The 26,604-nt window shown below is 59.7% G+C and overlaps 1 protein-coding gene across 19 annotated transcripts in view; it reads left to right on the top strand.

Annotated features, from left to right (window-relative positions):
* Positions 1-26,604, top strand: part of TNK2 (tyrosine kinase non receptor 2) — a 43,965-nt gene that overhangs the window by 16,097 nt on the left and 1,264 nt on the right. For 3 of the 19 annotated variants that reach the window (XM_017863889.1, XM_017863898.1, XM_017863855.1), the window contains exons 2-16: positions 4,337-4,517; positions 6,588-6,658; positions 8,583-8,804; positions 10,275-10,427; positions 11,245-11,522; positions 13,006-13,132; positions 13,531-13,677; positions 13,776-13,870; positions 19,823-20,017; positions 21,717-21,808; positions 22,382-22,495; positions 23,264-24,612; positions 24,711-24,806; positions 24,959-25,086; positions 25,449-25,490. In XM_017863889.1, the coding sequence (XP_017719378.1) occupies positions 4,355-4,517; positions 6,588-6,658; positions 8,583-8,804; positions 10,275-10,427; positions 11,245-11,522; positions 13,006-13,132; positions 13,531-13,677; positions 13,776-13,870; positions 19,823-20,017; positions 21,717-21,808; positions 22,382-22,495; positions 23,264-24,612; positions 24,711-24,806; positions 24,959-25,086; positions 25,449-25,458 (3,240 nt within the window). In that variant the 5' untranslated portion in view covers positions 4,337-4,354 and the 3' untranslated portion in view covers positions 25,459-25,490. The other 16 variants (XM_017863864.1, XM_017863871.1, XM_017863851.1 and 13 more) reach the window with 16 other exon arrangements.

Raw genomic sequence — 26,604 nt, 5'->3', positions numbered from 1 at the left:
GGAGGGAGACAGGAGGGAGGGCGGGCGGGCAGTCGGATGGGGAAGCCGGGAGCAGGGCTGGACTGTTAGCACTGCCCTGGAGAGAAGACAGAAACAGGACAGAGGATCCCGGCCGCAGCCAGGGTGAGGAAAGCTCCTCCGCTCCCCGCCAGACTGGCCAGCTGTGGAAACCCAGCCGGGCTTGCAGCAGAGCACAGGGGCCCAGTTCGTTCTTCCGCATTTCCCACCCCTGGTGTGGGATTTGGGGGGCTCCTGGGCGGCGTGCAAAGCTCCGTAGCCGAGGCTCCTGCCCATCTGCTTCCTGGGCCGGATCCCCAGTGACTGTTCAGGGGGTCCTGCTCCGTGGAGATGCCAGCAGCACGTCGGTTCCCTGGCCTGGAGCTCTCCTTCCCTCTCCTGGCCAGACTGCGGCGACGGCTGTACACAGTGAGTGGGGCACAGGGGTTGGACTGCTGGGGACTGTTGGGGCTCCTTAGCACCAGCAATTGACTGAGAGGCAGACAGCAAGACTGGGAGCGGATGAGGGACCCTGCCAGTGAGGGCTCGACAGGGGGTCCGGGCCAAGTGGCTGCTGCATTCGTTCTTGTTGGCCTGTGTATTTGCACGCCAGCCACGGAGTAGTGACGGACACAGGTGTGCAGACTCTGCGAGGTGCTGGGGGCCAGGCCTATGCAGAATTGGAGAGTGTTTGAACTCTGGATGAGCTGCAGCCATGCCCTGTGCTGCGCAAAGAACCTTGGGCTGGAGGGGGACTTAGAGAGGAGGCGGACCCCTGCAGAGTCACCCTGGATTGAGACCCTGACTGCTTCCCTCACTGGGATCCCGGAGTTCCTTCCCGTGCTCCCACATGCATCCCCTGTGCAGAGCAGCGCTGTTCCTGGTCAGGGAGCACGGAGGGGAGTGCACAGCTGAGCAGAGGTGTGTCAGCTGGTGTTTCGGGGAGAGGGAACAGGCCAGGCTGTGCTTTCTGAAGAGCTTCAGGGGAGGGGCCTCTGGGTCTTCTCCAGCTCTGACCACCCAGGGCATGGCTTTGAGCTGTTTTCAGGAGCCTAGAGGAGGGGGCCTGGATCCTTGGGAGTTAGTGGTGGGAGGAAGAAGAGGGGGCCTAGAGACTGCTTGCCCTGCGGGAGACTGGGATCCCCCATCCTGAGGCTGAGCCCTGGAGGTGATGGGGTCACTTTGCTCCAGGGACAGGGCAGCAGTGGCCAGGCCGTGGCCGGGCTGAGGGGACATGCTGCCTAGGCCAGTGACTCCCAGTTCACCTCTGGACTTGCTTCTGGAAAGCAACGACGCTTGGTCCTCTTAAACCCCACGTCCCTTTTTTTGTAAACAGATGATTTTGTTGAGGATAAATTAATTAATACAGCTTAATACTTAGAACTGTTCCTTGTATATAGTAAGTGCGGTTGAAGTGTTAGATATTATTTTAGTTTAGTATAGTTTGAGATGGAGTTTTGTTCCTGTTGTCCAGGCTGGAGTGCAATGGCACAATCTTGGCTCACCACAGCCCCTGCCTCCCAGGTTCAAGTGATTCTCCTGCCTCGACCTCCCGAGTAGCTGGGATTACAAGCACGTGCCACCACACCTGGCTAGTTTTGTATTTTTAGTAGAGACTGGGTTTCTCCATGTTGGTCAGGCTGGTTTCGAACTCCCGTCATACACCCACCTCAGCCTCTCTAAGTGCCGGGATTACAAGTGTGAGCCACTGCGCTCAGCCTAGATGTTCTTTTTATTATTTCTCGTCTTAAATAAAATTAATAGAAATATGTAAGCTGTTATATTAACCTGTTAGCCTGTGTACAGTGAAACAGTACAGTGGGAACTGTAGTATAAAGAGACTTAAGAAGAAGCTAATTATAACATTTTATGTATCTTAATACATTAGTCATCTAGACAATGTAATGAGGAGTCAGATACTGAGACCTCAGGCGGAAGCACTGACGGCAGCATCTGCAAGTGCTGACCGGGAGACGAGTTTTGAAATAATGAGAGAGGGTTGCCTTCACTGACATTTTTGCAAACAGTGGACTTCTGCTATGTTCTGAATAAAGCAAAGTCCATTTTCCCTTAAGTTTACGCAGTAGTTTCATTCCAGGAAAATTTATTTTATATTAAAACCGTAAGGCCAGGAGCGGTGACTCACACCGGTTATCCCACCACTTTGGGAGGCCAAGGCAGGTGGATCACTTGAGGTCAGGGGTTCGAGACCAGCCTGGCCAAAATGAAGGAACCCTGTCTTTACTAAAAATACACAAATTAGCCAGGCGTGGTGGCAGGTGCCTGCAATTCCAGCTTCTTGGGAGGCTGAGGCGAGAGAATTCCCTGAACCCTGGAGGCAGAGTTTGCAGTGAGCCAAGATGGCATCATTGTACTCCAGCCTGAGTGACAGAGTGAGGTTCTGTCTCAAAAAAAAAAACCAAAAAAAAAAAAACTATAAAAGTACTTTCTTGTTTATATATGAAGTGGGATCAGATTCTAGGTTTGCGTGATCATAAGCACCTTCATGAATTGAGTTGTGTGGGATTTGGGACAGTGCGAGAATGTCCTATGCATTGCAGGCTAGCTCACGTTCTTGTCTGCCAACCACTGACTAAATGTCACTAAGGCCCCCCCAAATGTCGTGACAATAAAAAATGTCCCATAGGGGGCTGCGCAGCCTTCGTGAGAACCATTCCAATAAAGGGTGACGGCTTTAAGTTCGGAAACCACCCGGCTGGCCCAGCTGCCTGGCCCGGTCGCCGTGAAGGAAGAGCCAGGATTTGAACTGAGCGTTTCTCATTCCCCTTTGTTACTCTTTGTATTTCCCTGAGCTGCCTGAGAAAGTCGGAACTGGCACTGTGTTGGCAGGGCCACTGGGAACTGTGGGGGCAGGAGGCTCACGCTGGGCCCGGGCTGTGTGTGCCTGCTTCTCCGAGTGCTGCTCACTGTGATGGGAGCTGGGGAGGAGGCCACCGCTGAGTTGGGGAGGGGGATGGCTTGGTCCCCAGCCGGGCAGCTGGCCTTTTTTCTCTTGCCTGTTTGCCTCTTTGGGGATTGAGCATGGGTCAGGGACTAGCCTGGCCATGCCCTCAGCTCTGAACGACCTTCCTCAGACGGGTGGGTTTGCTGTGCGGTGACAGACCTTCCTCAGTCGGGTGGGTTTGCTGTGCGGTGGATCGCTTGCTTAGCTTTGAAGTTTGCACCAGCTTCTTTATCTGGGCCCAGGAGAGTGTAGGTCAGAGGTCACTCACCTGCCCATCGGCTGATTGCGGCCTGCAGCGTGCTTTGGCCAGCATGCTGTGTGTGCTTGTGCGTGCATTTCAGATTTGAACTATTCAGCATTGTTAAAAAGTCAGGAGAAAGACGAATATTAAGTGAAATCAGGGAACAGAATGGTATGGTTAATGCGTGGATATCTGTGTAGGGACCACAGAGTCTGAAGGGTCCGTAGAAGACGTCACTGGCAGCTCCTGGGGAGCCGGTGGCTGTGCAGTTCTGGGGGGAATGAGATTCGTGGCTCTGTGCGCCCTCTGAATATTTTACCATGTACAGATATTACCTTTTCCAAACAAACTTTAATGGTGAGATTTCACATGTAACTTCAGATTTCTTTTATTTCTTGAAAAAATGGAAAGCTTTGACAACACTGGGTCACAGTCTCTCGTGACAACCATTGGTGGGATCTGAGCTCCCTGTTGACAGGGGTGTACGCAAGCCCACCCCAGGCCCCACCCCTCCCTCTTGTCTTCTGCTTGTCGTGGCCCTGTGGGCACTTGGGTGGTGGCCCGTGGAGTGCTCTTTGGATTGTTAGGAGAGGCCGGGGGGTCAGGCACAGGGAGGAACTTAGCTCCCAGCTCGTCTGGCCCTGAGAGTTTTCTCTGTCACATCTGAGGAACCCATAGAGGGTCTCAGGGCACACTGCACCCTGCGGATACTTTTATCACACGTTAGGAGTAAGAACACCTCGATGTTCCCAGAGAGACCACTGTTAGTTTTTAAAAGGTTTTCAAGGACTTTTGACCCCTGGAGACTTAGTGCGGGTGAGGAACGTGAGCACAGACGGGTGGGTGATCTGGGTCGTTCAGCCACAGATCACAGATTTCGGGAGCAAGACCCTGACTCCTGACTCCAGGGCTGGGGCTGTATCTCTGCCGCCCTTATTGTGTCCTGTGGCTGGCAGGAATGGGTCATGTGGGTCCAGGCGGTTCTTAGTAGCTCCTGTTGAGAGTTAGAAGGTGGTGTGAGCCCTTCCAGGCGGCAGTGTAGTGGGATGAAGGTGAGCCCAGGTCACTGGGGCAGGCCCCCTGTTGTCCCCCGCCACAACCCTTGTCCCTGAGCCACTCATCCCTCCCTACAGAGGCTGGGAGGCGGCAGCATGCAGCCAGAGGAGGGCACAGGCTGGCTGCTGGAGCTGCTGTCCGAGGTGCAGCTGCAACAGTACTTCCTGCGGCTCCGAGATGACCTCAATGTCACCCGCCTGTCCCACTTTGAGTACGTCAAGAATGAGGACCTGGAGAAGATTGGCATGGGCCGGCCTGGTAGGTGGGATGTTGACTTGACTTGTCTTACCCCTGACCGTTTACATCCTCTGTCCTCAGGACCACTGAGTGCATGGGTCGCGGCTGAGAACTCTGTCCCAGAGCCTGAGGCAGTGTAGGCTGAGAACTCTGTCTGGTCCCAGAGCCCTGAGGCAGTGCAGCTGAGAACTCTGTCCCAGAGCCTTGAGGCAGCGCAGGCTGAGAACTCTGTCTGTCCCAGAGCCTGAGGCGTGCAGCTGAGAACTTGTCCCAGAGCCTGAGGGCAAGTCAGGCTGAGAACTCTGTCTGTCCCAGAGCCTGAGGCAGTGAGGCTGAGACTCTGTCCCAGAGCCTGGAGGCAGCGCAGGCTGAGAACTCTGTCCCTGTCCCAGAAGGCCTGAGGCAGTTGCAGGCTGAGAACTCTGTCTGTCCCCAAGAGCCTGAGGCAGTGGCAGGCTGAGAACTCTGTCTGTCCAGAGCCCTGAGGTGGGCGCAGGCTGAGAACTCTGTTCTGTCCCAGAGCCCTGAGGTGGCGCAGGCTGAGAAACTCTGTCTGTCCCAGAGCCTGAGGCAGTGCAGGCTGAGAACTCTGTCCTGTCCCAGAGCCTGAGGATGGCGGCAGGCTGAGAACTCTTGTCTGGTCCCAGAGCCCTGAGGAGTGCAGGCTGAGAACTCTGTCCTGTCCCAGAGCCCTGGAGGTGCGCAGGCTGAGAACTCTGTCTGTCCCAGAGCCCTGAGGTGGCGCAGGCCTGGAACTCTGTCTGTCCCAGAGCCCTGAAGGCGGAGCAGGAGGGACCATCAGTAGGTGCTGATGTGTGATGAGAACAGTTGGCAGTTGTAAAGGTGAATTGGAGTTTGAGCAGAGTGAGGCCTTCCCTAAAGCCGGCTTACACAGGAGTCCTCCATGCCTGTTCTGCTTTGTTCTTACATAGAGTGTAATGTCCTTGATTGCTCTCTTCACAAGCATACAATTGAGTCTGTTCTCATCATGATACTGTCCGGGGGCGGGTGGGGGGATTCCAATGTCAGCCAGAGATCTGTAGGAGAGAGCGGGCTAAGGCTCAGATGGTTTTGCCTGATTCCCCTACCAAAATAAGTGCGCATCTTTCTCAGCTGTCTCAGCACCACAAGGCATACACACACGGGCATACACACGGGCCGCAACGACCATGTGCACGCACAGCTTACGGGGTACATGCCGCATGCGCATGCACACGTACGACAATGCGTGGCACACGCACGCACATGCACATGGACACGTACATGCATACACGCAATGCATGCACACACATGCAGCAACGGCACAAGCATGCAGCACGGCACATGCACGGGCACACAGGCATGGGCACAAACATGGGCAGCAGGGCCACCCACACGTACACACGCGCATGGAGCATTAAGATGTGCACGCATGCCAGCATGTGTAGCACACGCACATACATGCATGCACACTCGCACACATGCACATGCACAAGCATGCACACACACACATGCAGACGCATGCACACACACATGCACAAACATGCACGCACACACGCACATGCACAGACGCACACACGCACACAAACAGGTTTGCTCTGATATGAGCTGAACCCTTATCTTCGTATTTTTCCTAAAAGTTGGGGTTGTGGCATCTAAAAGTCGTGATCTTCATAGAACGTTAGAAACGTATTAGGGCTTTCAAGTTAAAATAGCTTTATGTGCTGAGTTAGACATTGACTTATGCTACTTTTGGCCTGGATAGTTGGTGTCTGATGCCAGTAGCATAACAAAATTTTATGGAGGGAAAAAAACCTCAACATTGAGAAAATTCTGTTCATTACCTTGATTTTTTCCTGAGAACTGGGAGAAGCCCACCACTTCAAGTTTGTGGTTAAACACCTTCACCCAGTTTGAGAGCCAGTGCCGGGAAGTGGGGTGCAGAGACTGTCTGGTCCGTCGAAGCTCCCGGTTAGTTGGGGTTGATTTCATTGGTATCATTGTGCTGAGTGGTGTCCAGTGGCAGACTCACCGCGAGGGGACCACAGGCAGCAGCCTCTCTCAGGGGTTTGAGCTGCCTTCACAGCGCTGGGTTCCCCACCCTCCCTGCAGGCCAGCGGCGGCTGTGGGAGGCTGTGAAGAGGAGGAAGGCCTTGTGCAAACGCAAGTCGTGGATGAGTAAGGTGGGTGAGGAGGTGAGAGGGTGGCAGCCTCGAATGCCCCCTACCGCTTCCAGTCCTGGGAACCATCCCCAACTCCCCAGCAGGTCGAATCTCGCCATTTCGCCGGCACTTTGTACAGAACCCCTGCATCCAGGGTCTTATCGGGCAGGGCACTTGTAGAGCTGCCGGGCTAAGTGTCTGTCTCCGCCAGATATGGACACGCAAGCAGCCTGTGTGTGGTGAGGCCTTCACAGCCCCTCTCAGCGCCTGGAGCAGGAGCTCATTGATAAGTGTGCCTTAACTTAGCCCTGCTGTGTCTGAGCGTTGGGGCCAGTGTCCGGCGTGGGGCGGTAGACCGGTCATCTGTCCCTGCTGACAGCTTCCTTCCCTACAGCCTGTCCCCACCTCTCCCCACACCTTGTCCTAATTTGGGTCTGTGGTGTAGTGAGTCCCTGGTCTGACTCAGTGGAACTCTGCCCATTGTCTGGAAGACAATGAGAGAGGAAGTGAGCCAGCCGCGGCCTTTCCTCCCCACTTCTGGCCTCAGGGCTGGGGTGGGGGGTGGGCAGGGCCGAACAGCTGGAGTGGGATTGGGCAGCAGAGATTTTTCTGGCTGCAGTCCGGCAAAGGGGCTGTCTCTTGGGATCCTGTGGCTTTTTCTGGGAACACTGTCCTGGTCCTTTGCCCGGGTTTTAGGGAAGGATGAGTAGTGTCGGGCTGGTGGAGGCCGGAGAAGAGAGCAGCGTGGTTTGCCGAGATTTAGGGGTGCCGAGATTTAGGGGTGCCGAGATTTAGGGGTGCTGAGATTTAGGGGTCTTGGATCTGCCACTGGCTCTTGATAGGTCCCTGGGCAGTCAGGGGCCTCCCGATGGTCGTCTTTTGTCTTCAGGGAAATGATGCCAGGCCCGCTGCCTAGCTCATCTCCTATGGCTGTGGGAGGCCCCAGAGATAATGACTGTGAAGGGTCTTGTAACCTGAACATTGCTTGCAAACACATAAGGAATTGTAATCACTGTGAGGAAGCACAGAGGCCAGAAGAGGCCCTCAGATTTGAGGCACCCTAGCCCGAACGGATAAGGCTCCACCAGCTTTGGGGACGTGAGACCCAAACTGGCAAGAATCTGCAGCCTGGAGCCTAGGCTGTGGGTGCCTCGGTGGAGGCTGCCAAGTCAGACTGATGTGGCCACCTTTGACCCTCATGGCCTCCTTTCTTCTGTCCCTTGACCTTTGGCCCCCTCCCTGTCCACTCTGGCCTCAGAGTCTCCTCCACTCTTCCTTCTGTCTCAGCCCTCAGCTCTAGTTGCCCCTCCAGAAACCCAGCTGTCTTCCCAGGCCCTTCCCCAGTAAGGACTAGCTTCATCTGAACCACACACACACTCACGGTTCAACCTCAGACTAAAATTATCCTCTCCCCTGGGCAGGATGAAGGACAGCCACTAGTGAGGGTGGAGACAGACAGCACCGAATGGTCAGGCCAGAGAAGGGGCCGGGGCTAAAAATGGACAAGGAGGTGTTTGTGGAGGCCCCTGCGGCTCCTGCACCATCTACATGACTTAGGGCTGGAGTCTGCTGGGCGGCGGGTGCAAGAAGGGAGGGTGGGGCAGGACTGGGAGGAGACTCAGACCTTGGGTGGGCAGTGCTGGGAGGGCTTTGGACTCTCCCTGTCCGCACAGCTGGGTGTGGGGCCACTGCAGCCACAGGCTAATGCCTGTTGGTCTTTTTCTGGCACCCACCTTGAGGCCAGCGTCAGGCTTTGAGTTCTGTATTTGGGGTGTGCCTGGACGAAGTGCAGCCCTCCAGTCCGGCGGCCCCACTGGCAGTTTGGCAAAGCCAGGACTTATCTGGGAGCTGAGCCAGGGATCACCAGGTGGACCCAGCAGGGTGGGACCGAGTGACTGACCCTGGGGTGTTGGATTCCATCTGGCCCCCGGCTGCCCTCAAACAGGTGTTCAGTGGAAAGCGACTGGAGGCTGAGTTCCCCCCTCATCACTCTCAGAGCACCTTCCGGAAGACCTCGCCCGCCCCTGGGGGCCCAGCAGGGGAGGGGCCCCTGCAGAGCCTCACCTGCCTCATTGGGGACAAGGACCTGCGCCTCCTGGAGAAGCTGGGCGATGGCTCCTTTGGCGTGGTGCGCAGGGGCGAGTGGGACGCGCCCTCAGGGAAGACGGTGAGCTCTGTGTCCTGCCAGCGCAGCAGAGGCATGGGATCCAAGACTGGTAGTGACTCTTCTGCCCCCACCTGGGATGTGAATGGGACTGGGGATGCGTCACAACAGGATTTTTGGGTTTTTATTTTTTTGAGACGGAGTCTCGCTCTGTTGCCCAGGCTGGAGTGTAATGGGCACCATCTCGGCTCCCTGCAACCTCTGCCTTTCGGGTTCAAGGGATCCTCCTGCCTCAGCCTCCTGAGTAGCTGGGATTACAGGTGTGCGCCACCACGCCCAGCTAGTTTTTGTCTTTTTAGTAGAGATAGGGTTTCACCATGTTGGCCAGGATGGTCTTGAACTTCTGACCTCAGGTGATCTGCCCACCTTAGCCTCCCGAAGTGCTAGGATTACAGGTGTGAGCCACCACGCCCAGCCCATGCTCAGGTTTAACTAAGCACATTTATTATTTCAACTATAAAAATAATTTACTTATTATAAAAGTTTGGAAACTATTTGAAAAACAAGAAAAAAAAATCGCCTGTAATCCCAGCACTAAGAGGAAGCAGAGTTGGCATTTCTGCCTCTTCCTCCCACTTTAGGTATTTTGTCGGATTTAGTTAAGATACAAATTCTAGATACAGCTTTTAAAATCTTGTTTTTTCTTCCTGGCATTGCATTTAACATTTTCCCCTCAGGGAATAACATGTGTGCACCACAGCATACAGTTCTGGTGTGACTGTTTCCTATGCAGAAGCCATGTTACTGCCCAGGTCACGTCCGGTACATTCCCGGCATCTCAGAGGGCTCCTCATGCCCTGTCCACTTAGTGCGCCTGCGCCCTTCTCCCAGGGAGGCCGCTGTCACTCAGCCCTTCTCCCGGGGAAGCCGCTGTGCTGACTTCTAGCTCCACATATTTGTTTTTGGCATTACATTTAAAGCATTTTTCTTCTACAGCAAAAGAACTTTTAATACTCCATTTTATGACCACCCTGAGCAACATGGAGAAACCCTGTCTCTACTAAAAATACAAAATTAGCCAGGCATGGTGGTGCCTGCCTGTAATCCCAGCTACTCAGGAGGCTGAGGCAGGAGAATCACTTGAACTTGGGAGGTGGAGGTTGCAGGGAGCTGAGATCATGTCACTGCACTCCAGCCTGCATCTCAAAAAAAAAAAAAAAATCCATTTTATAACATTTGAATATTCTCTCATCATACGAGTTATCTCTTACTTTTTGGTTGGTATTTAAGCCCAGCATTCCCCCAGGAAGGGGAGGCATGGCCAGCGATGGCTCCTGAGGGCCAGCCCTCTGCCCTTCTTCAGCCAGGCCTCATGTAGAGCATGTAAGCCCAGGCACTGGTGGCGTGCTTACCCACTCAGATGAGCAGCTCGGAGGCAGGGATCATTGAGCCGAGTTGGAGGATGGAGCAGGTTGGCTCCGTGTGTCCGGGACCTGGCAGGTCCTGAGTCCTTGCACATCCCGTTCTGGACAGGTGAGTGTGGCTGTGAAGTGCCTGAAGCCTGACGTCCTGAGCCAGCCAGAAGCCATGGACGACTTCATCCGGGAGGTCAACGCCATGCACTCGCTCGACCACCGAAACCTCATCCGCCTCTACGGGGTGGTGCTCACGCCGCCCATGAAGATGGTGAGTGCTGTAGGCAGGAGGGGGTGGGCAGGGAGAGGGCTCTGGTCCCAGATGTGTGGTGCAGTTACTCTCTCCGTCCTAAGGTCAGAGGCGCCCTAGATCCTACTTTGGTCCCCCCAACCTGATGGAGTAAAGGGGTTCACAAGGGCCCAGCCTGGTACGGGCTGTGTCTGCTGCGGTCCGGTCCGGGTCTGCCTCTGGATTTTGCTGGTGCTCAGTGTCAGCACCATGGGAGGGGCTGGCCATTGAGTTTAATTTGGGGAATTTATGTTTTATTTATTTATTTATTTTGAGACAGAGTCTCGCTTTGTCGCCCAGGCTGGAGTGCACTGGCACGATCTCAGCTCACTGCAACCTCTACCTCCTGGGTTCAAGCGATTTTCCTGCCTTAGCCTCCCAAGTAGCTGGGAGTACAGCTGTGCGCTACCACCCCCGGCTAACTTTTGTATTTTTAGTAGAGACGGCGTTTCACCATGTTGGCCAGGCTGGTCTCAAACTCCTGACCTCATGATCCACCTGCCTCAGCCTCCCAAAGTGCTGGGATTACAGGCGTGACCACCAGGCCTGGCCAAGTTTTGGAATTTCTAGCCATTGCCTCTTTGAGCTCCTTCTCTCTGGGTATCAGTTTCCTACATTGCCTCGAGGGAGAGGCCTGAGAAACTGCAGGACTCCTAGAGGTCCCCAGATAGCAGGCCAGGAAGGAGTGTGCAGCCTGGTTCTGGAAAGCCTTCAGGAAGGGGGCTGGGGGCCCAGTGTGGGCTGCTGAGAAGGGGCAGGGTCCTCCAGCTCATTCCTCCTGCCTCCTCCGTGGCCTCAGGTGACAGAGCTGGCACCTCTGGGATCGTTGTTGGACCGGCTACGTAAGCACCAGGGCCACTTCCTCCTGGGGACTCTGAGTCGCTACGCTGTGCAGGTGGCTGAGGGCATGGGCTACCTGGAGTCCAAGCGCTTTATTCACCGTGACCTGGCTGCCCGCAATCTGCTGTTGGCTACCCGCGACCTGGTCAAGATCGGGGACTTCGGGCTGATGCGAGCACTACCTCAGAATGACGACCATTACGTCATGCAGGAGCATCGCAAGGTGCCCTTCGCCTGGTGAGGGGCAGGTGCTGCCAGCTCACAGGGTCCCTGCAGACCCCGGCCTCAAAGTTCCGGGGCTTTCTTGACCCACCACAGCCCCTGGTTTTGCTTGGGCCTGTCCTTGTCTGTTCTAAGCCTGGGGTGCCCTCCTTTGCACCCATTCACTCACCATCCATCTAGGAATTCTTGAGGGCCCACATGCCAGGATCTGGGTGCTGGAAAGCACAGGGATAGATGCTGTGGGGCTCACCAAGGGGCATTGCTGGATGGGGTGTTACAGGGATAGATGCCGTGGCCTCACCCAAGGGGCGTTGCTCGTTGGGGTGTTCAGAGGCTTCCTGAAATGTCAGGGGAGGTTTGCCAGGGAAAGACTCGTTGGTAAGCACGCTCTAGGTAGAGCTAGTGGTAGACAGGCCCAGGCCACAGCAGGCCCTGTAGAGGGGCCAGGGCTGCTCACCTGTGCACTGGGGGTGGTACTTGGCCTTGCCCTGGCCCCTCTGTGGGCTTATCCTCTGCTGAGACCATTGTGGTCCTCTGGTGCCAGAAGCACCCAAAGGACTGTGATCTGCCTGCTTTGAGTTGGGAAGGGTTATTCCAGTTCTGCTTGCCCGAGCGGTGACTGGGCAACCCTTATGATCCGGAATGCATGGTCATCTTAAGGAGCAGCTGGCTTTCCTCTAGAGCGAGCATAGGTCTTAGATTATGCTTGTCGTCCTGCAGTAATTTATAGCAGCCTCTTTTGTATTCAGGCATCCTGGTTTGCATGGTAACGTATTAATACAGTTGCCTTTAAACAACACGATGAAGGGGGCGGGTTACTGTTCTCTTTTCACCGATGAGGATAATGAGCCTTAGAGATCTCGAGAGACTTTCCTTGCCCCATCCCCTTTGAGGGGCAGGGCTCGCTCTAGGTCCCTGTCTAGGTGCCACCCTCCTCCCTGCATCTCAGCCCGTGCCGGATGTCTGTTTCTAACCTCACCACAGGGGCACTTCCCCCTCACCCGGGGGGTGTCCAGAACGAATGTATTTGGGTGAAGCCAGTATGACTGTTTCTGCCCATTTTGGTTCTTCCCCAGGCCCTATCTGAATTTCCCACCCACTCCTTCCTGCTGAAGGACCCAAATCCCAGGATCCCGCCCCAAATCTGGGAATTGTCATCCTCCCACCACAGTCAGAAAACAGCCTGTGATCTTCTCTCCCTGCCCCGTCCTAGAGCCTCTGACCTCCTTCATTTCCCTGCTTCTCTGGCTGGGAAACTTATCCTCTTCCCACGCCAGGCTGCAGTGAGTAAGATACCTGGGCTTAGGTGATTTTCCCCAAGTCTGTGCACCGTGTCGTCAAGGAGTCCTGCCCACTTCACACGGCGCCCCCAAGACCCACTGCTGAACGTGGCACAGGGGGTCACAACACGTGTTTGCCGAATGAGTGTTTTAAGTCCCCAGGGCGGACGCAAGTAGGGTGTTTGAGAGGCCTTCTCTTTGACCCCTGCCTCTGCCAGGTGTGCCCCCGAGAGCCTCAAGACACGCACCTTCTCCCATGCCAGCGACACCTGGATGTTTGGGGTGACACTGTGGGAAATGTTCACCTATGGCCAGGAGCCCTGGATCGGCCTCAATGGCAGTCAGGTGAGGGCTGGGAGGTGGCCCCCGTAGGGCCGGTGGGCTGAATTCCATTCCCAGCTTGCAGCCCGGCCCTGCCGGAACTGCCTGTCACCCATGGACTCCCTCCTCCCACGCCCCGTATCTGTATGGCCTCAGGGAGAGCCCAGCAAAGAGACGGGGAGGGAAAAGCTGGGGCCTGCCCTCCTTTTCTAGCCCTTGCCACATCCACTCATTCCGAGGCCCCAGACCTGGGAAGAAGGGTCTAGGGCTCTGGAGAGGGCCCCTCCCGGGCAGGCAGATCCCTTCTTTGGAGGCCAGGCCCTGCAGCAGCTGCTGCAGCTGTGGATAGGCCGGAGGGAAGGCGGGAAGTGAAGGGTTGGGTGCTCTGTTTGTCCTCAAACTCTGCACCTCCTCACCTTCAGATCCTGCATAAGATCGACAAGGAGGGGGAGCGGCTGCCCCGGCCTGAGGACTGCCCCCAGGACATCTACAACGTCATGGTCCAGTGCTGGGCTCACAAGCCAGAGGACAGACCCACATTTGTGGCCCTGCGGGACTTCCTGCTGGAGGTGAGGGACAGGTCAGCCCAGGAGAGCTGGGGGGTCCAAGCTGAGGGGCTACCCAGGCGTCAGTCCCAGAGCTGGCAATGACCTTTCCCTTCCCCCAGGCCCAGCCTACGGACATGCGGGCCCTTCAGGACTTTGAGGAGCCAGACAAACTGCACATCCAGATGAATGACGTCATCACCGTCATCGAGGGAAGGTAGGGAGTGCGGGGCTGGGCCCGCCCTGGGATCGCTTGAAGGGCACAGGTCAGAGGGGCCTGTGGACAGATCTCTTTGGCCTCCAAGATTCCCTTGGCCACACACAGGCTGGTGGTTGGGCCTGAACCCTGCAGTGTGAGGGGAGGACAGGCCTGCCTCCATCTCCCTAGTGCCTTTTCCTGCCCAGCTTCTTTCCACCACCCTTTCCCACTGGGCTCCAGCCCTGGCTCTGTGGTTGGGCCAGGCTGCCTTTACGGAGGGGTAGGGAGTGGCCTGGCCTGGCCTGGGTCGCAGCAGCGCTCTGGACTCCTGTGCTTCCTCCTCTGCTCCTCCCTGCTTCTCTCCCTGCTTCTTCCTGGCACAGGGACTCAACCTCCTACCTGGGTGCCTTTCAGTAGGTGAAGCAGCCCAGCCTGCCCTCTTGCCAGCTTTCCATCCTTCCTGCTGAGCCCACTATGTGCTCCCAGGCCGGCCTCCAGCCTCTGGTCCTCTCTTCCCATCTCCCCTTGGGGAGACCCTCTCTATACCTAACCCTCCTCCCAGAGCCTCTCCAGAGCCCTGTCTTCCCCGAGCCCCCGCAGTTCTAGCGCCTGCCCTGAGGCCCCACCCACTGCTGACCCTGCCTTCTGCTAGCTGATCCCCAGGTGTCTGAGGAACTGGTGGGGGCAGGGCAGGGGTTTGAGGTGCCTTTGAGGCAGCGGGGAGTAGTGAGGACCAGGAAGAAGAGTGAAGTGGAGGAAATTCCCTGTACTCTCAGCTCCTGTGACTCAGGCCAGGCAAGGAGGGGGTGGGGCTGCTTCCCAGGAAGCCTCTTCCACCTACACTGCAGGTTTTAGGGGTCTGCAGCCTTCGGTGCAATCCTGTGCCTCTTGGGGGTGTAGGGAGGAGACCTGGGGGGGCTGCATGGAGTGTGACCTGCACCACTGTGGCCCCGACACCCCGAGCCTTCCCAGGCCCGGCTCCCTCACCTTTGGGCCCAGGGTCCGGGAACAGGAATGACATACTGAGACTGCAGGGCCTGTGGTTGGGGGTGTTATGCTGGGGAAGAAAGCAGAAGGTTCTAGAAAGGGAGGCTTGGAGACAGGAGGCACACATTCTGCAGGTTTGGAGCGGAGGGGTCAGGGATGGGATTGCAAGCGTGGTGCTCTGGGGAGATTAAGTGTGGGGGTCCCCTGGAGGTACCTGGCAGGGCCTCCAGCCCAAAGTTCAGCCCCACGTCCCATGTCCACCTCCACGAGCTGGAGAGCCGTTGGCCTGGCCCCTCTTGTGCTGCCGCCGGAGCCCCAGATCTTTACCGCCCGCTTCCCTTGCTCTCAGCAGGAGCCTGTGTGCCTGCCAGTGCCCCCAGGGGTGACTCGGAGTGGCCTGTGTTTGGGGCGTGTGTCTCTGGAGTTGGTGCTTTAGGTCACCGACGGGGCAAGGCGGGCAGCGGGAGGGGCCGGGAGCGGCTGCTCCCGGGAGGATTGTGGGTGCGCCCTGCCCTGCCCTTCCGTCGAAGGCTCCTGTTAGCCCCAGCCGCTGGTTCCCTGTGGCTGCTGCTGGGGGCTCCTTCCCCGGGGCCACCAGCCCTGGCTTGGACCACAGCACCTGCCCTCCGTGCCTGAAGCTGCTCAGGAGGTGGGAGGTGAGGGGCAGGAGGCCACGACAGCCGGTGAGGCTTGGGAGCGGGCCCGGGTGTCAGTGGTGGCAGAGCTTGATTCTGCCCCCTTGTTTTCTCAGTCCCTGAATATCTCCATGTTTGTGTGGCTGCCTCTGTTTCCATGTCTCTGGACAGATGGCTCTGTCTGTGTCTTTGGGCCTGGCTTTGCACATGTGAGTCTCTGTGTTTGGGCCTCCCTCCTAGCCTGGCCTTCTCTTCGCAGTGACTTCCCGCTTGCTGTGTCCAGCATTTGTTTCCTGGTGTGGAGTCTGGGAGGCCACCTGCCCCAGCTCTGACTGAGTCTAGGCTCAGTCCTTCTCAGGCTGTGGGCAGAGGGAAGACACCTAGGTGTTTCGTGCTCTGTCTAGATTTGGAGACACAGTTGATGACTGGTCTTTCCTGGGGGCTCATTTGGAGGAAGGGGTGGCTGGCAGCACTTCTGTTCCGCATACAGAGCGGGTGTTGGAATCCATTGCGGGTCCTTGGCCTGGTCTGGCTCTGGAGCCTCGGCTTCCTGTTGGGGGTGAGAGCCAGGCATCCTGGTTATCTCTCCAGGCCTGGGCGCCTGGGACCCCCAGAGAGAAGAGCAGGCAGGCGTTGAACAGAATGTCTGGCATTGGTTGAGCCATTTCTGGACTACCTCCGGCCAGGACAGGAACACGGTGCTGAGATTTCCAGAGCTGGGGTAGCCTTAGGCAGTTCTCAGCGCCCGGCCTCTGTTTTCCATCTTGTCTACCCCAGAGACGCTGACCGGAGGCCCAGGGGCAGCAGGAGGTAGAAGGTTCATGCTGGAGGTGTTGGACCCTTTTCCTGCTTCCCCAGAAAGTCCTCATTAGCCCCTGCTTCAGTCACTGCCCGGTGGCAACCCTGGCCCTCCCATGGCCACAGGGACTCTGGCCTGTTGGTGGCGGGAGAGAGAGGACGCGGACGGGGTGGGCCTGGAGGGAAGGGCTGGCCTCGGTCCCCTCTGGGCTGCTGGTACCTCGGCCACACTGAGCCTCACACGGGTGCGTGTGGGCTGTGAGAAGCGACACTGGTCCTCTTGGGGGAAAAGCTGCCTCGGAATGTGCTTGGGTGCCATCCTGAGGGGTGTTGCTTGCACACATTCTCTGCCCTCTTAACTCTCCTTCCTCCAGGAGCAAGCATGTTTTCTGGAGTGGTGTCAGGACTCCCGGCAGCCATGGGGGCTCTTGCCTCGGCCACGCCTGCACTAAGGGAGGTGGGCTTGGTGTCTCCTTTCCCTCGCAGAAGTGGGTCCCAGAGGAGGCTTCTGTGCCGGGAGCTGGGCAGTGCTGGTGGAAGGGAAAGGCCAGAGGGAGTGACCTGCCTTGGGCACGTCATGCTGCTCTGAGTGAGGTCTCCGCCTCAGCTGCGTTCTCACCTGGTTAATGAGCGCCCCTGAAGAGGTGGAGAGCAGAGTCCAGCGTCTGGCCCCGGGCAGCCATCAGGGAGCCCGTGGGTGTAGCAGGGGAGCCGCAGCCCGGCTGGTGCCGGGGTTCCTCCCCTACGGCCGCCTCGGGAGGCTGTGTGCGCGTGCTGGGGAGCCCTGGCTCTGCTCCTTCGAGTAGCCCTATTTTTCGGATGGGACTTGTCCCTTCTCGGGGTGTTGTCCTGTCTCCTTCCTTCCCACCCTGCAGGCAGGGTGGGAATCACAGGGTGGCTGTGCGTGGTGGGGCGGGGCCGGTGCCCTGTGTATGGGAGGCTGGACAGGGGGAGCCTCCTGCCTCCCCGCGCCCCCCGCCCTCCCTGCACCTCCCTGCCTCCCTGCACCTCCCCGCGCCCCTCACCCCCCAACCTCCCCCAGCTTTCCACATGCCCCCCCACCCCCCAGCCCCACCTCCCCTGCACCTCCCTCCAGCTCACGTGCCTCACCATGCCCCCAGGGTTCCCCCAACCTCCCTGCCCTCCCCCCCCCTGTGACCTCCAGGCGCCCTCACAGCGCCGTCTCCCGTACCGCGCCACGTGCCCCCGCACCCCAGGCAACCCACTCCCTGCGCCTCCCCCACCCTGGCGCCTCCATGGTGCTCACCCGCGACCCCTCAGGCCCTCCAACTCCCTGAGCTCCCCCCGCGCTCCACTTCGTCCCCTCCTCCAGCACCCGCCCCCGTGCATCCCTGCACCTCCATGGCCTCCCTGCACCTCCCCGGCCCTCAAGCCCCCAGGCCCAACCTCCCCTGCTTTCCCATGCCCCCCCACCACCAAGCCCCCAACCTCCCTGCACCCCCCCAGGAGCTTTCCACGTGCCTCCCATGCAACCCCAGGTCCCCACTTCCTGCGCCTCCCCCCGTGCTCCAGGCGCCCCCTCCACGCGCCGTCCCCCGCGCCCCACGTGCCTCTCCGCACCCAGGCCCCTACCTCCCCTGCGCCTCCCCCACCCGGCGCCTCCAATGTGCCTCCCCGCGACCCCTCAGGCCCCACCCCCTGAGCTCCCCCCGCGCCTCCACTCGTTCCCTCCACGCAACCCGCCCCCCGCGCCGTCCCTGCGCCGCCCCCCAACGCTCACTCCCTGGCCCACCGACGCACCTCCCACACTCCCTGAACCCAGCACCCTCAGTGCTCCATGTACACCGCCGCCACGTGCCACCCGGCCCCATGTGCCCCCCAGGCCCTCAATCTCCCTGTGCCTCTCCCCCCAGGTCTCCATATGCTCCCCTCCCTCGCGCTGCCCCCGCCCCCTCCACGCCACTCCCCCGCTCCCTCCCTGCGACCCCCGGCCACCAATCCCCTGTGCCTCCACCCCACTCCTCCACGCGCCCCGCCCCTCCACGCCCCCACCCGCTCCTCCATGCACACCGCCCCCCCACCTCCACGAGCTTCCCTGGGCCCCCGCCTCCCCTCACCTCCCACCCCCCTGCGGACTGTGGTGCTCTGGGGTTTGACTTTGGTCTCTGGGATGGGCTGTTCCCGGAGTCAAGCCGCTCCAGCCAGGCCTGGTCACCTCACAAGGCTGTGGGTCTGGGTGCCCGCGGCGCTGCCTTCTCCATCCTTTCTCCTGGGCCTGACTGTGTTTCAGAGGAGCCCTTCCTCAGGCTTTGGTCCTGGGACAGGTGAAGCGGGGGTTGGTGGGGAGGGTGTGCAGTGTGGTGCCACACGTGTCCACCCCAGCAGCACGGGACTGTCACCGCCCCCGCCTGCGCAGATGCTCTGCCCACGGCATCACTTATGAGCAAGTCCAGCACGGAGGCGGGAGCCTCACAGCCTGTCAGAGCCTTCGGGTGTCAGGAGTGTCTTGGGGGAGCCCTGTGCTTCCTGGCGTGCGTTCCCTCCCGCTGCCCCTGCCCCGGCCCCGGCCCCTGCCCCGGCTTAGGCCGCAGCAACAGAGGTTTCGTGTCTGAGGTCAGAGGGGGACTGAGGTCAGAGGGGACTGAGGTCAGAGGGGACTGAGGTCAGAGGGGACTGAGGTCAGAGGGGACTGAGGTCAGAGGGGGACTGAGGTCAGAGGGGACTGAGGTCAGAGGGGACTGAGGTCAGGGGGGACTGAGGTCAGAGGGGACTGAGGTCAGAGGGCACTGGCAGCCCCACTGTCTGGTCACTGTGGGAGTACTGAGTTCCCTTTTGGACTTCTTGTTTTAAGACACAAGTAGAGCCCCTCCTGAGGAGACGGGGAGGCTCCCGCAGGCCTGCCAGGAGGTGATAGAAACTGCCGGAAGCATGTGAAGTGGTGGGGAGGCCTTGAGTTGCCCGGAGTGCTTCTAGACTCTCACGGGTTTGCATGCAGGAGGCAGGTTGTAGTTGGTGGCCTGGCCCCCAGCCTAGTGCAAGGCCCTCGGTGTCCCCTGACACCCCCACACCTCTCAGAACTCCTGGAACCCAGCCGAGGAGTGAAAGCCAGTGGCCAGAAGAGGCCTGGGGCCCGGCCTTGCCAGGGGACTGACTGGGGAGCGAGGAGGAGCTGTGGTTGGGGCACTGGCCCTGCAGACCTGAAAGCTGGGTTTGGGTCCCGGGTCTGCTGGGAGCTTTCTGGTAACTGTAGACAGGTCATGTTGCCTGCTGCAGCAGCATGCCTCCTTATTTGCAAACCGTAGGGAAAGTGCCTGCTGCAGCAGCCTCCAACGTGCCTCCTTATTTGCAAACTGTAGGGAAAGCTGCCTGGCCCACCTAGAGAGTTGAGGGTAAGGCCGTGTGCAAACAGGCCTGTATGGGGCATGGTGGGTCACGGGGGCTGTGGGGGAGGAGGGCCGGTGGCAGACAGTCTGGTCCTCAGGCCTGAGCCCCATCCTCGTTCTGCCACAGTGGCCAGGGTGTGAGGAGGGTCCCTGTGCCGGGGCTGCCCGCCACGCCTCGAGTTCACTGTGCCATCTCTGTCGGGCAGGGCCGAGAACTACTGGTGGCGTGGCCAGAACACGCGGACGCTGTGTGTGGGACCCTTCCCTCGCAACGTGGTGACCTCCGTGGCCGGCCTGTCAGCCCAGGACATCAGCCAGCCCCTGCAGAACAGCTTCATCCATACGGGGCATGGCGACAGTGACCCTCGCCACTGCTGGGGCTTCCCAGACAGGATTGACGAGTGAGTACGGGGCGGGGATGGATGCCCCGCTCAGGACTCCAGGGCCCTCAGCACGGCACACATAGGCGGAACCTGTTCTTCACCTTTCGCTCGGGCTTCAGCCCCGGACCCGCCACTCTCCCCTCCTCACCCCTGGCCTTACCCTCGGGAAGCTGTGGAACCCTAGAAAGCCCAGCCTGGTGGGGGTTCTCCAGGGGAATGTGCTTTCCCTGCCATTTTCAAGCTTCGGGGGGCTGATCTCCTAACTCTGAGACTGACTTCATCTGTGAAATGGGTCCACCCCCCCGACGAGGGGAGGGCTGTAAATGCACTCTGAATTCGAACGTGCTGCTCAGAGGCAGGGGTCCTGAGAGAAGCTTTCCTGCCCATCACAGATGAAAGTAGGGTCAGGAGCTTCTGAGGATGGACTCCTGTTTGGTGGAAAGGTCCCCGGAGCTACAGCTGTCACCCCTCTTGGGACCCGGGCCTTAGGAAAATGGACTTGGGAGGAACCCAGTGGAAGCTGCTGAGGGGCAGAGCTTCTCCCGTGACCCCCCGTGACCCCCCGTGACCTCCGTGACCCCTGCACGCAAACAGTGGTTTTCCTTCTCCTGCCGGTGGTGCCAGAGTCCTGGAGACGTGAACCCACTGGCTCGGGCCCTGGGGATGTGTGCAGGTGCACGTGGGAGCGAGCCTGCTTCCCAGAACCAGAGCAGGTCTGGGGACCTTGGGGACGGCAGAGGGAACGTTAGGTGGCAGGTCCGCCTCCCAGCCGCACAGTACTCTGCAGAGTTCACTCCATACCTGGGAGGGGCGCTGCCTCCTGTGTAAGAGGATAAGGCCACTGAGGGGCATCTGGGAAGGACACACAGAATCAGTCGCTTCCGGGATGCTACACCCCAGGGAGGCCCTGGAAGCTTCTTCCGCCAGGCCTCCAAGCCTCTCTGCCGGCCACAGGGGGATTCCAGGTCCCTGGCCTCTGCAGCCCTTCTCCTGCTGACGTCTGATACTCTGGTCTGTCCTGAGAGGCCTTCACCCACCGGACCCCCACACACCAGAACCCCAAGCTCACAGGGCTCAGCCCATGTGTTTTGCCTAAAAAGAACCCAGCAAGGGCCTGAGACTTGGGGTGAAAGATTGCAGACACCTCCGGGAGAGGCTGGTGCCCTCTGCCCCACTCCTGGCATGCCGTGGCCAGCCCAGCCCCATTCCTCCGGGCTTTAATCAGCCCCAGTGACTAAGTCGTAGATACTGACAGTTGGTGCAGGGATGGAGGGTGGATCCACAGCAGGACAGGTGGCCCAGCCTCTCCCGTACCTCCTGGCCGTGTGTGAAAGGGTGCCTCCTGCCCACCCTGGCCGGGCCCTGTAGCTGACATGCCCTGTTCTCAGGCCCCCCATCGTGGCCTGCGGGACAGAAGTGTGTGCCCTCCCGCGGCTGCCTGGTGTGGGCTAGGGACCTGGGGATTGTGGAGGACACCTCTGCCCTTGTAGGGTGCAGTTGGAGCCCCTGAAGTCCTACGCTTTCCATCCTGGGGTCAGATGTCCTTTCTCTGCCCTCTCTCCAGGACACCCTGGTGTCTCTCCTCTGGTTCCAGCTGAGATGAGTGGTCAGGATCTGTGGACTGGGAGGCGGGAGGCCTGCACTCCAGACCTAAGAAGGGGCTCTGATAAGATTCTGCCGCCCCTCCACACGCTTCCCCTGCCTCTCTCCCCCACAGACTGTATCTGGGAAACCCCATGGACCCCCCGGACCTGCTGAGCGTGGAACTGAGCACCTCCCGGCCCCCCCAGCATCTAGGAGGGGTGAAAAGTAAGATCCCCTCTGCTCCTTGGTGTCCCTAACTCATTGGCTACTCAGGAAGGAGCCCTGTCCTCACAGGCCACCCTGAGCCTGCTGTTCTGGCTCTGGGGACAGTGGGGTCAGGGCAGCAGGCGGGACAGCTGTGTCCCTGGCTCTGGCTGGGCGTGGGGTGGAAGACAGGCAGCTGTATCCGCCGAGGTGGGCCTCCTCAGGCTGGGTCTGCAGCAGCCCCGTCCGCCCCGGCGTCCCTCCTCCCTCCTTTCACGGCCGAGCTCAGATCCTGGCTTTCCTCACTTCCCCCTAATCCTGCTCTCCTGTCCCAAGCCAAACCCCCACCATGCTCCGGCTCTGCCTGGAGCCTCCTCCATCTCCCGGTCCTCTGCCTGTCATACCAGACTGCCGTGTTCCTCATCCTGCCGCCCGCGGCCTCCCGTGTGCTGGGGGCTTGTACATTCACTCGCCCCCATTCACTTCTCTCCCTTCCTCTCTCTCCACACTCTGCCCTGTCGTCCGGCCGTCTTCCTCCCTTGTCCTCTGTCCTGTTCCGTCCCTCTCCCCCTGTCCGCATGGCCTTTCTTGCAGGGGAGCCTCCACCTCGCCCACCTCAGCCTGCCTTCTTCACTCAGAGTAAGTGGGGCTGCTCCCGATGCCTCGGCCCCCGCCCCCGCCCCCTCTCTCTCACTCCTCTCCTGGAAGGTACAGAGCCCGGGCAGCTGGGTGGGAGGGGAGGCTGGTGTGTGCTGTGAGCTTCCGCGGCTGGCCTGGCCTAGCATGCCTGCCTCCTCCAGCCTGCCCCCCAGAGTCTGGGCTTCTGGAGCACGAGTGTGGCGCTGGCTTCTGCCTCGGCCTCACTCCCTCTCAGACCTGCCTGGGCTTCTGGAGCACGAGTGCAGCTGAGGCTTTCCCTCCCTCTCAGACCTGCCTGGGCTTTGGAGCACGAGTGTGGCCCTGGCTTCTGCCTCGGCCTCACTGCCTCTCAGACCTGCAGGCACTGTCTGGGCTTCGTGGCGGTTGGTCAGGAGCGCTGTCCTCTCCAAGGATGGTTCCTATGGCCCTGATGGCAGGAGGCGGCTCCGTGCCTGCACTAATGGTGTGCCGTGACGGGGGCGGGGGTGAGGGCTTACTAACTCGCCGGGGCCCAGGAGCAGAGCTGCCAGGGTCTTGTGCTGATGGAGGGAGTGACGGGCAGGAGCCAGTGTTGCTTGCTCCAGCTTAGACGGAGGGAGGTGGGGCTCACGGGCCCAAACGGGGCTGCCTGCTGGGCAGAGCAGGTTCCGCCCTCCTGATCGAGTGGTCGGAGGTGCACTGAGAACCTGGCAGCCAATGGCTGACCTCGGACCTTGTGGGGGTATTGGGAGTGGAGGGTTGCTGGGGGACACTCGGCTTTCTTTCCCATGTGCCACCTCCCCTGTGCCCCTGACCCGGTCTGACTGCCTTCCTGTCGGGGTCTCCCTTTCCTCACAGAACCAACCTATGACCCTGTGAGCGAGGACCAGGACCCCCTGTCCAGCGACTTCAAGAGGCTGGGCCTGCGGAAGCCAGGCCTGCCCCGAGGGCTGTGGCTGGCGAAGCCCTCAGCGCGGGTGCCGGGCACCAAGGCCGGCCGAGGCAGTGGGGCCGAGGTCACGCTCATCGACTTTGGTGAGGAGCCCGTGGTCCCCGCCCTGCGGCCCTGTGCGCCCTCCCTGGCGCAGCTGGCCATGGACGCCTGCTCCCTGCTGGACGAGACCCCGCCTCAGAGCCCCACGCGGGCACTGCCCCGGCCCCTGCACCCCACGCCTGTGGTGGACTGGGATGCCCGCCCGCTGCCCCCTCCACCCGCCTATGACGATGTGGCCCAGGATGAGGATGACTTTGAGGTCTGCTCCATCAACAGCACCCTGGTGGGCATGGGGGTCCCTGCTGGGCCCAGCCAGGGCGAGACCAACTACGCCTTTGTGCCTGAGCAGGGGCGGCCGCCCCCTCCCCTGGAGGACAACCTGTTCCTCCCGCCCCAGGGTGGGGGCAAGCCACCCAGCTCTGCACAGACCGCAGAGATCTTCCAGGCGCTACAGCAGGAGTGCATGAGGCAACTGCAGGTTCCAGCCGGCTCCCCGACCCCCTCTCCCAGCCCAGGGGGTGACGACAAGCCCCAGGTGCCCCCCCGGGTACCCATCCCCCCTCGGCCCACGCGCCCACACGTCCAGCTGTCTCCAGCCCCCTCGGGCGAGGAGGAGACTGGTCGGTGGCCTGGACCTGCCTCCCCTCCCCGGGTGCCTCCGCGGGAGCCCCTGTCCCCTCAAGGCTCGAGGACACCCAGCCCCCTGGTACCACCTGGTAGCTCCCCACTGCCACCCCGACTCTCAGGCTCACCTGGGAAGACCATGCCCACCACCCAGAGCTTTGCCTCAGACCCCAAGTACGCCGCCCCCCAGGTGATCCAGGCGCCTGGCCCGCGGGCCGGTCCCTGCATCCTGCCCATCGTCCGGGATGGCAAGAAGGTCAGCAGCACCCACTATTATTTGCTGCCTGAGCGGCCGTCCTACCTGGAGCGCTACCAGCGCTTCCTGCATGAGGCCCAGAGCCCCGAGGAGCCGGCCCCCCTGCCTGTGCCCCTGCTGCTGCCCCCACCCAGTACCCCAGCCCCTGCCGCCCCCACGGCCACCGTGCGGCCGATGCCCCAGGCTGCCTCGGACCCCAAGGCCAACTTCTCCACCAACAACAGCAACCCAGGGGCCCGACCACCAGCCCCGAGGGCCACTGCTCGGCTGCCACAGAGAGGCTGCCCTGGGGATGGGCCAGAGGCGGGCCGGCCAGCAGACAAGATCCAGATGGTGAGCACCCAGCCTGGCTGTGGGTGAGGCGGGGCAGGGCCCAAGGGGCCTGGAGCAGTGGGCCCTAGTGGTGCTGACGGGGGTGGGGGTGTGCCCAGCTGCAGGCCATGGTGCATGGGGTGACCACAGAGGAGTGCCAGGCGGCCCTGCAGAGCCACGGCTGGAGCGTGCAGAGGGCTGCCCAGTATCTGAAGGTACCGCCACCTCTTGCTCGCTCTGGCTTTTAGGGACCCTGAAGCCTGGTTCTGCTGCCCCCAGCCCCCCGCCCCCTGGCTCCAACTCTCCTCTTCCCCACCCTAGTTGGTGCCCTGGGTCCGCGTGTCCATGGCACCACCCTTACCCCCAGGTGGAACAGCTCTTCGGGCTGGGCCTGCGGCCCAGAGGGGAGTGCCACAAAGTGCTGGAGATGTTCGACTGGAACCTGGAGCAGGCCGGCTGCCACCTTCTGGGCTCCTGGGGCCCTGCCCACCACAAGTGAGTGAGCCCCACAGTCTGCCCCGCTCCGTGCCCCAGGAGGGTTGTCCCGGAGCCTGCCACGCTGGGAGGAAGCCCAGCACCTCGCAGGCCACTCCCGGCCAGGGAGACAGCTCTCCAGCTGCGGGAGGGAGGCGCACACGGGGCTCAGGAAATCGTTTCTCCTAAATGTGTTTATTTGGACATTTTAGCCACTTGGTTTTCAAACGAGTACAAGAGGGAATTGGAGCCTCTCCAGTTGAAGAGACCTTGCTGCCCTAGCACCTGCAGCGACCTGAGCGGCTCCAGGGAACGGTGCTTTAGGGCCCTGTGATTGACACACCTCTGTCTCACCTCTGTGTTTTCCATATTTCTGTTTAAAGTAACATTTAAAATTTCAATGTTGGCCGGGCACCGTGGCTCATGCCTGTAATCCCCAGCACTGTGGGAGGCCAAGGAGGGAGGATCACCTGAGGTCAGGAGTTCGAGACCAGCCTGGCCAACATGGTGAGACCACGTCTCTACTAAAAATACAAAATTTAGCTGGGTGTGGTGGCAGGCACCTGTAATCCCAGCTACTCGGGAGGCTGAGGCAGGAGAATGGCTTGAACCTGGGAGGCGGAGGTTGCTGTGAGCTGAGATGGTGCCACTGCACTCCAGCCTGGGCGACAGAGCGAGACCCTGTCTCCAAAAAAAAAAAATTTTTTTTTCACTAAAAAGAAAATGTACTGTCTTTCCTGTAAAAGGTTTATATTATAGTGTAAAAAAATACAGACATTTAAAATATGTACATATATAAACATACTTTATATATTATGAAAATATGTATGTGAGAGTGCTGCCAAGTCAAAAAGCAGTGAACTGAGGTCAGATGGGTGGAGCCGGCATCATGGCAGGAGGTGGGGCTGACATGGGCCAGGCCCTGGAGATGGCAGCTCAGTCAGGGCCCGTGTCCCAGCAGCGTGGCCTGTGCATGGTGCTGAGTTTCTCCATATGTAAAGTATGTAGATAATAGTGCCCACCCTAGGCCGGGCGCGGTGGCTCACGCCTGTAATCCCAGCACTTTGGGAGGCTGAGGCGGGCGGGTCACGAGGTCAGGAGATGGAGACCATCCTGGCTAACCCGGTGAAACCCCGTCTCTACTAAAAATACAAAAAATTAGCCGGGCGTGGTGGCGGCGCCTGTAGTCCCAGCTACTCGGGAGGCTGAGGCAGGAGAATGGCAGGAACCTGGGAGGCGGAGCTTGCAGTGAGCTGAGATCCGGCCACTGCACTCCAGCCCGGGCGACAGAGCGAGACTCCGTCTCAAAAAAATAAAAAAATAGTGCCCACCCTGTGGAAGGGACTGGCGCGATGGATGGGGGACGTGTCTGTCACATCACGCACAGCATGCCTGGCACCAGGACGCAGGCACCCCGTGTCCCCCGTCTGTCTCATACTGTCTCGGGTGGTTCTTACTGATTTACACCCGGGACACAGGCACCTCATGTCCCCCGTCTGTCCCATACTGTCTCGGGTGGTTCTTACTGATTTACACCCA

This window comes from Rhinopithecus bieti, unplaced genomic scaffold, assembly GCF_001698545.2.
Source record: "Rhinopithecus bieti isolate Rb0 unplaced genomic scaffold, ASM169854v2 scaffold_3471, whole genome shotgun sequence".
In the NCBI taxonomy this organism is placed as follows: domain Eukaryota; kingdom Metazoa; phylum Chordata; class Mammalia; order Primates; family Cercopithecidae; genus Rhinopithecus; species Rhinopithecus bieti.
This window is presented reverse-complemented; position numbering and strand designations above follow the sequence as displayed.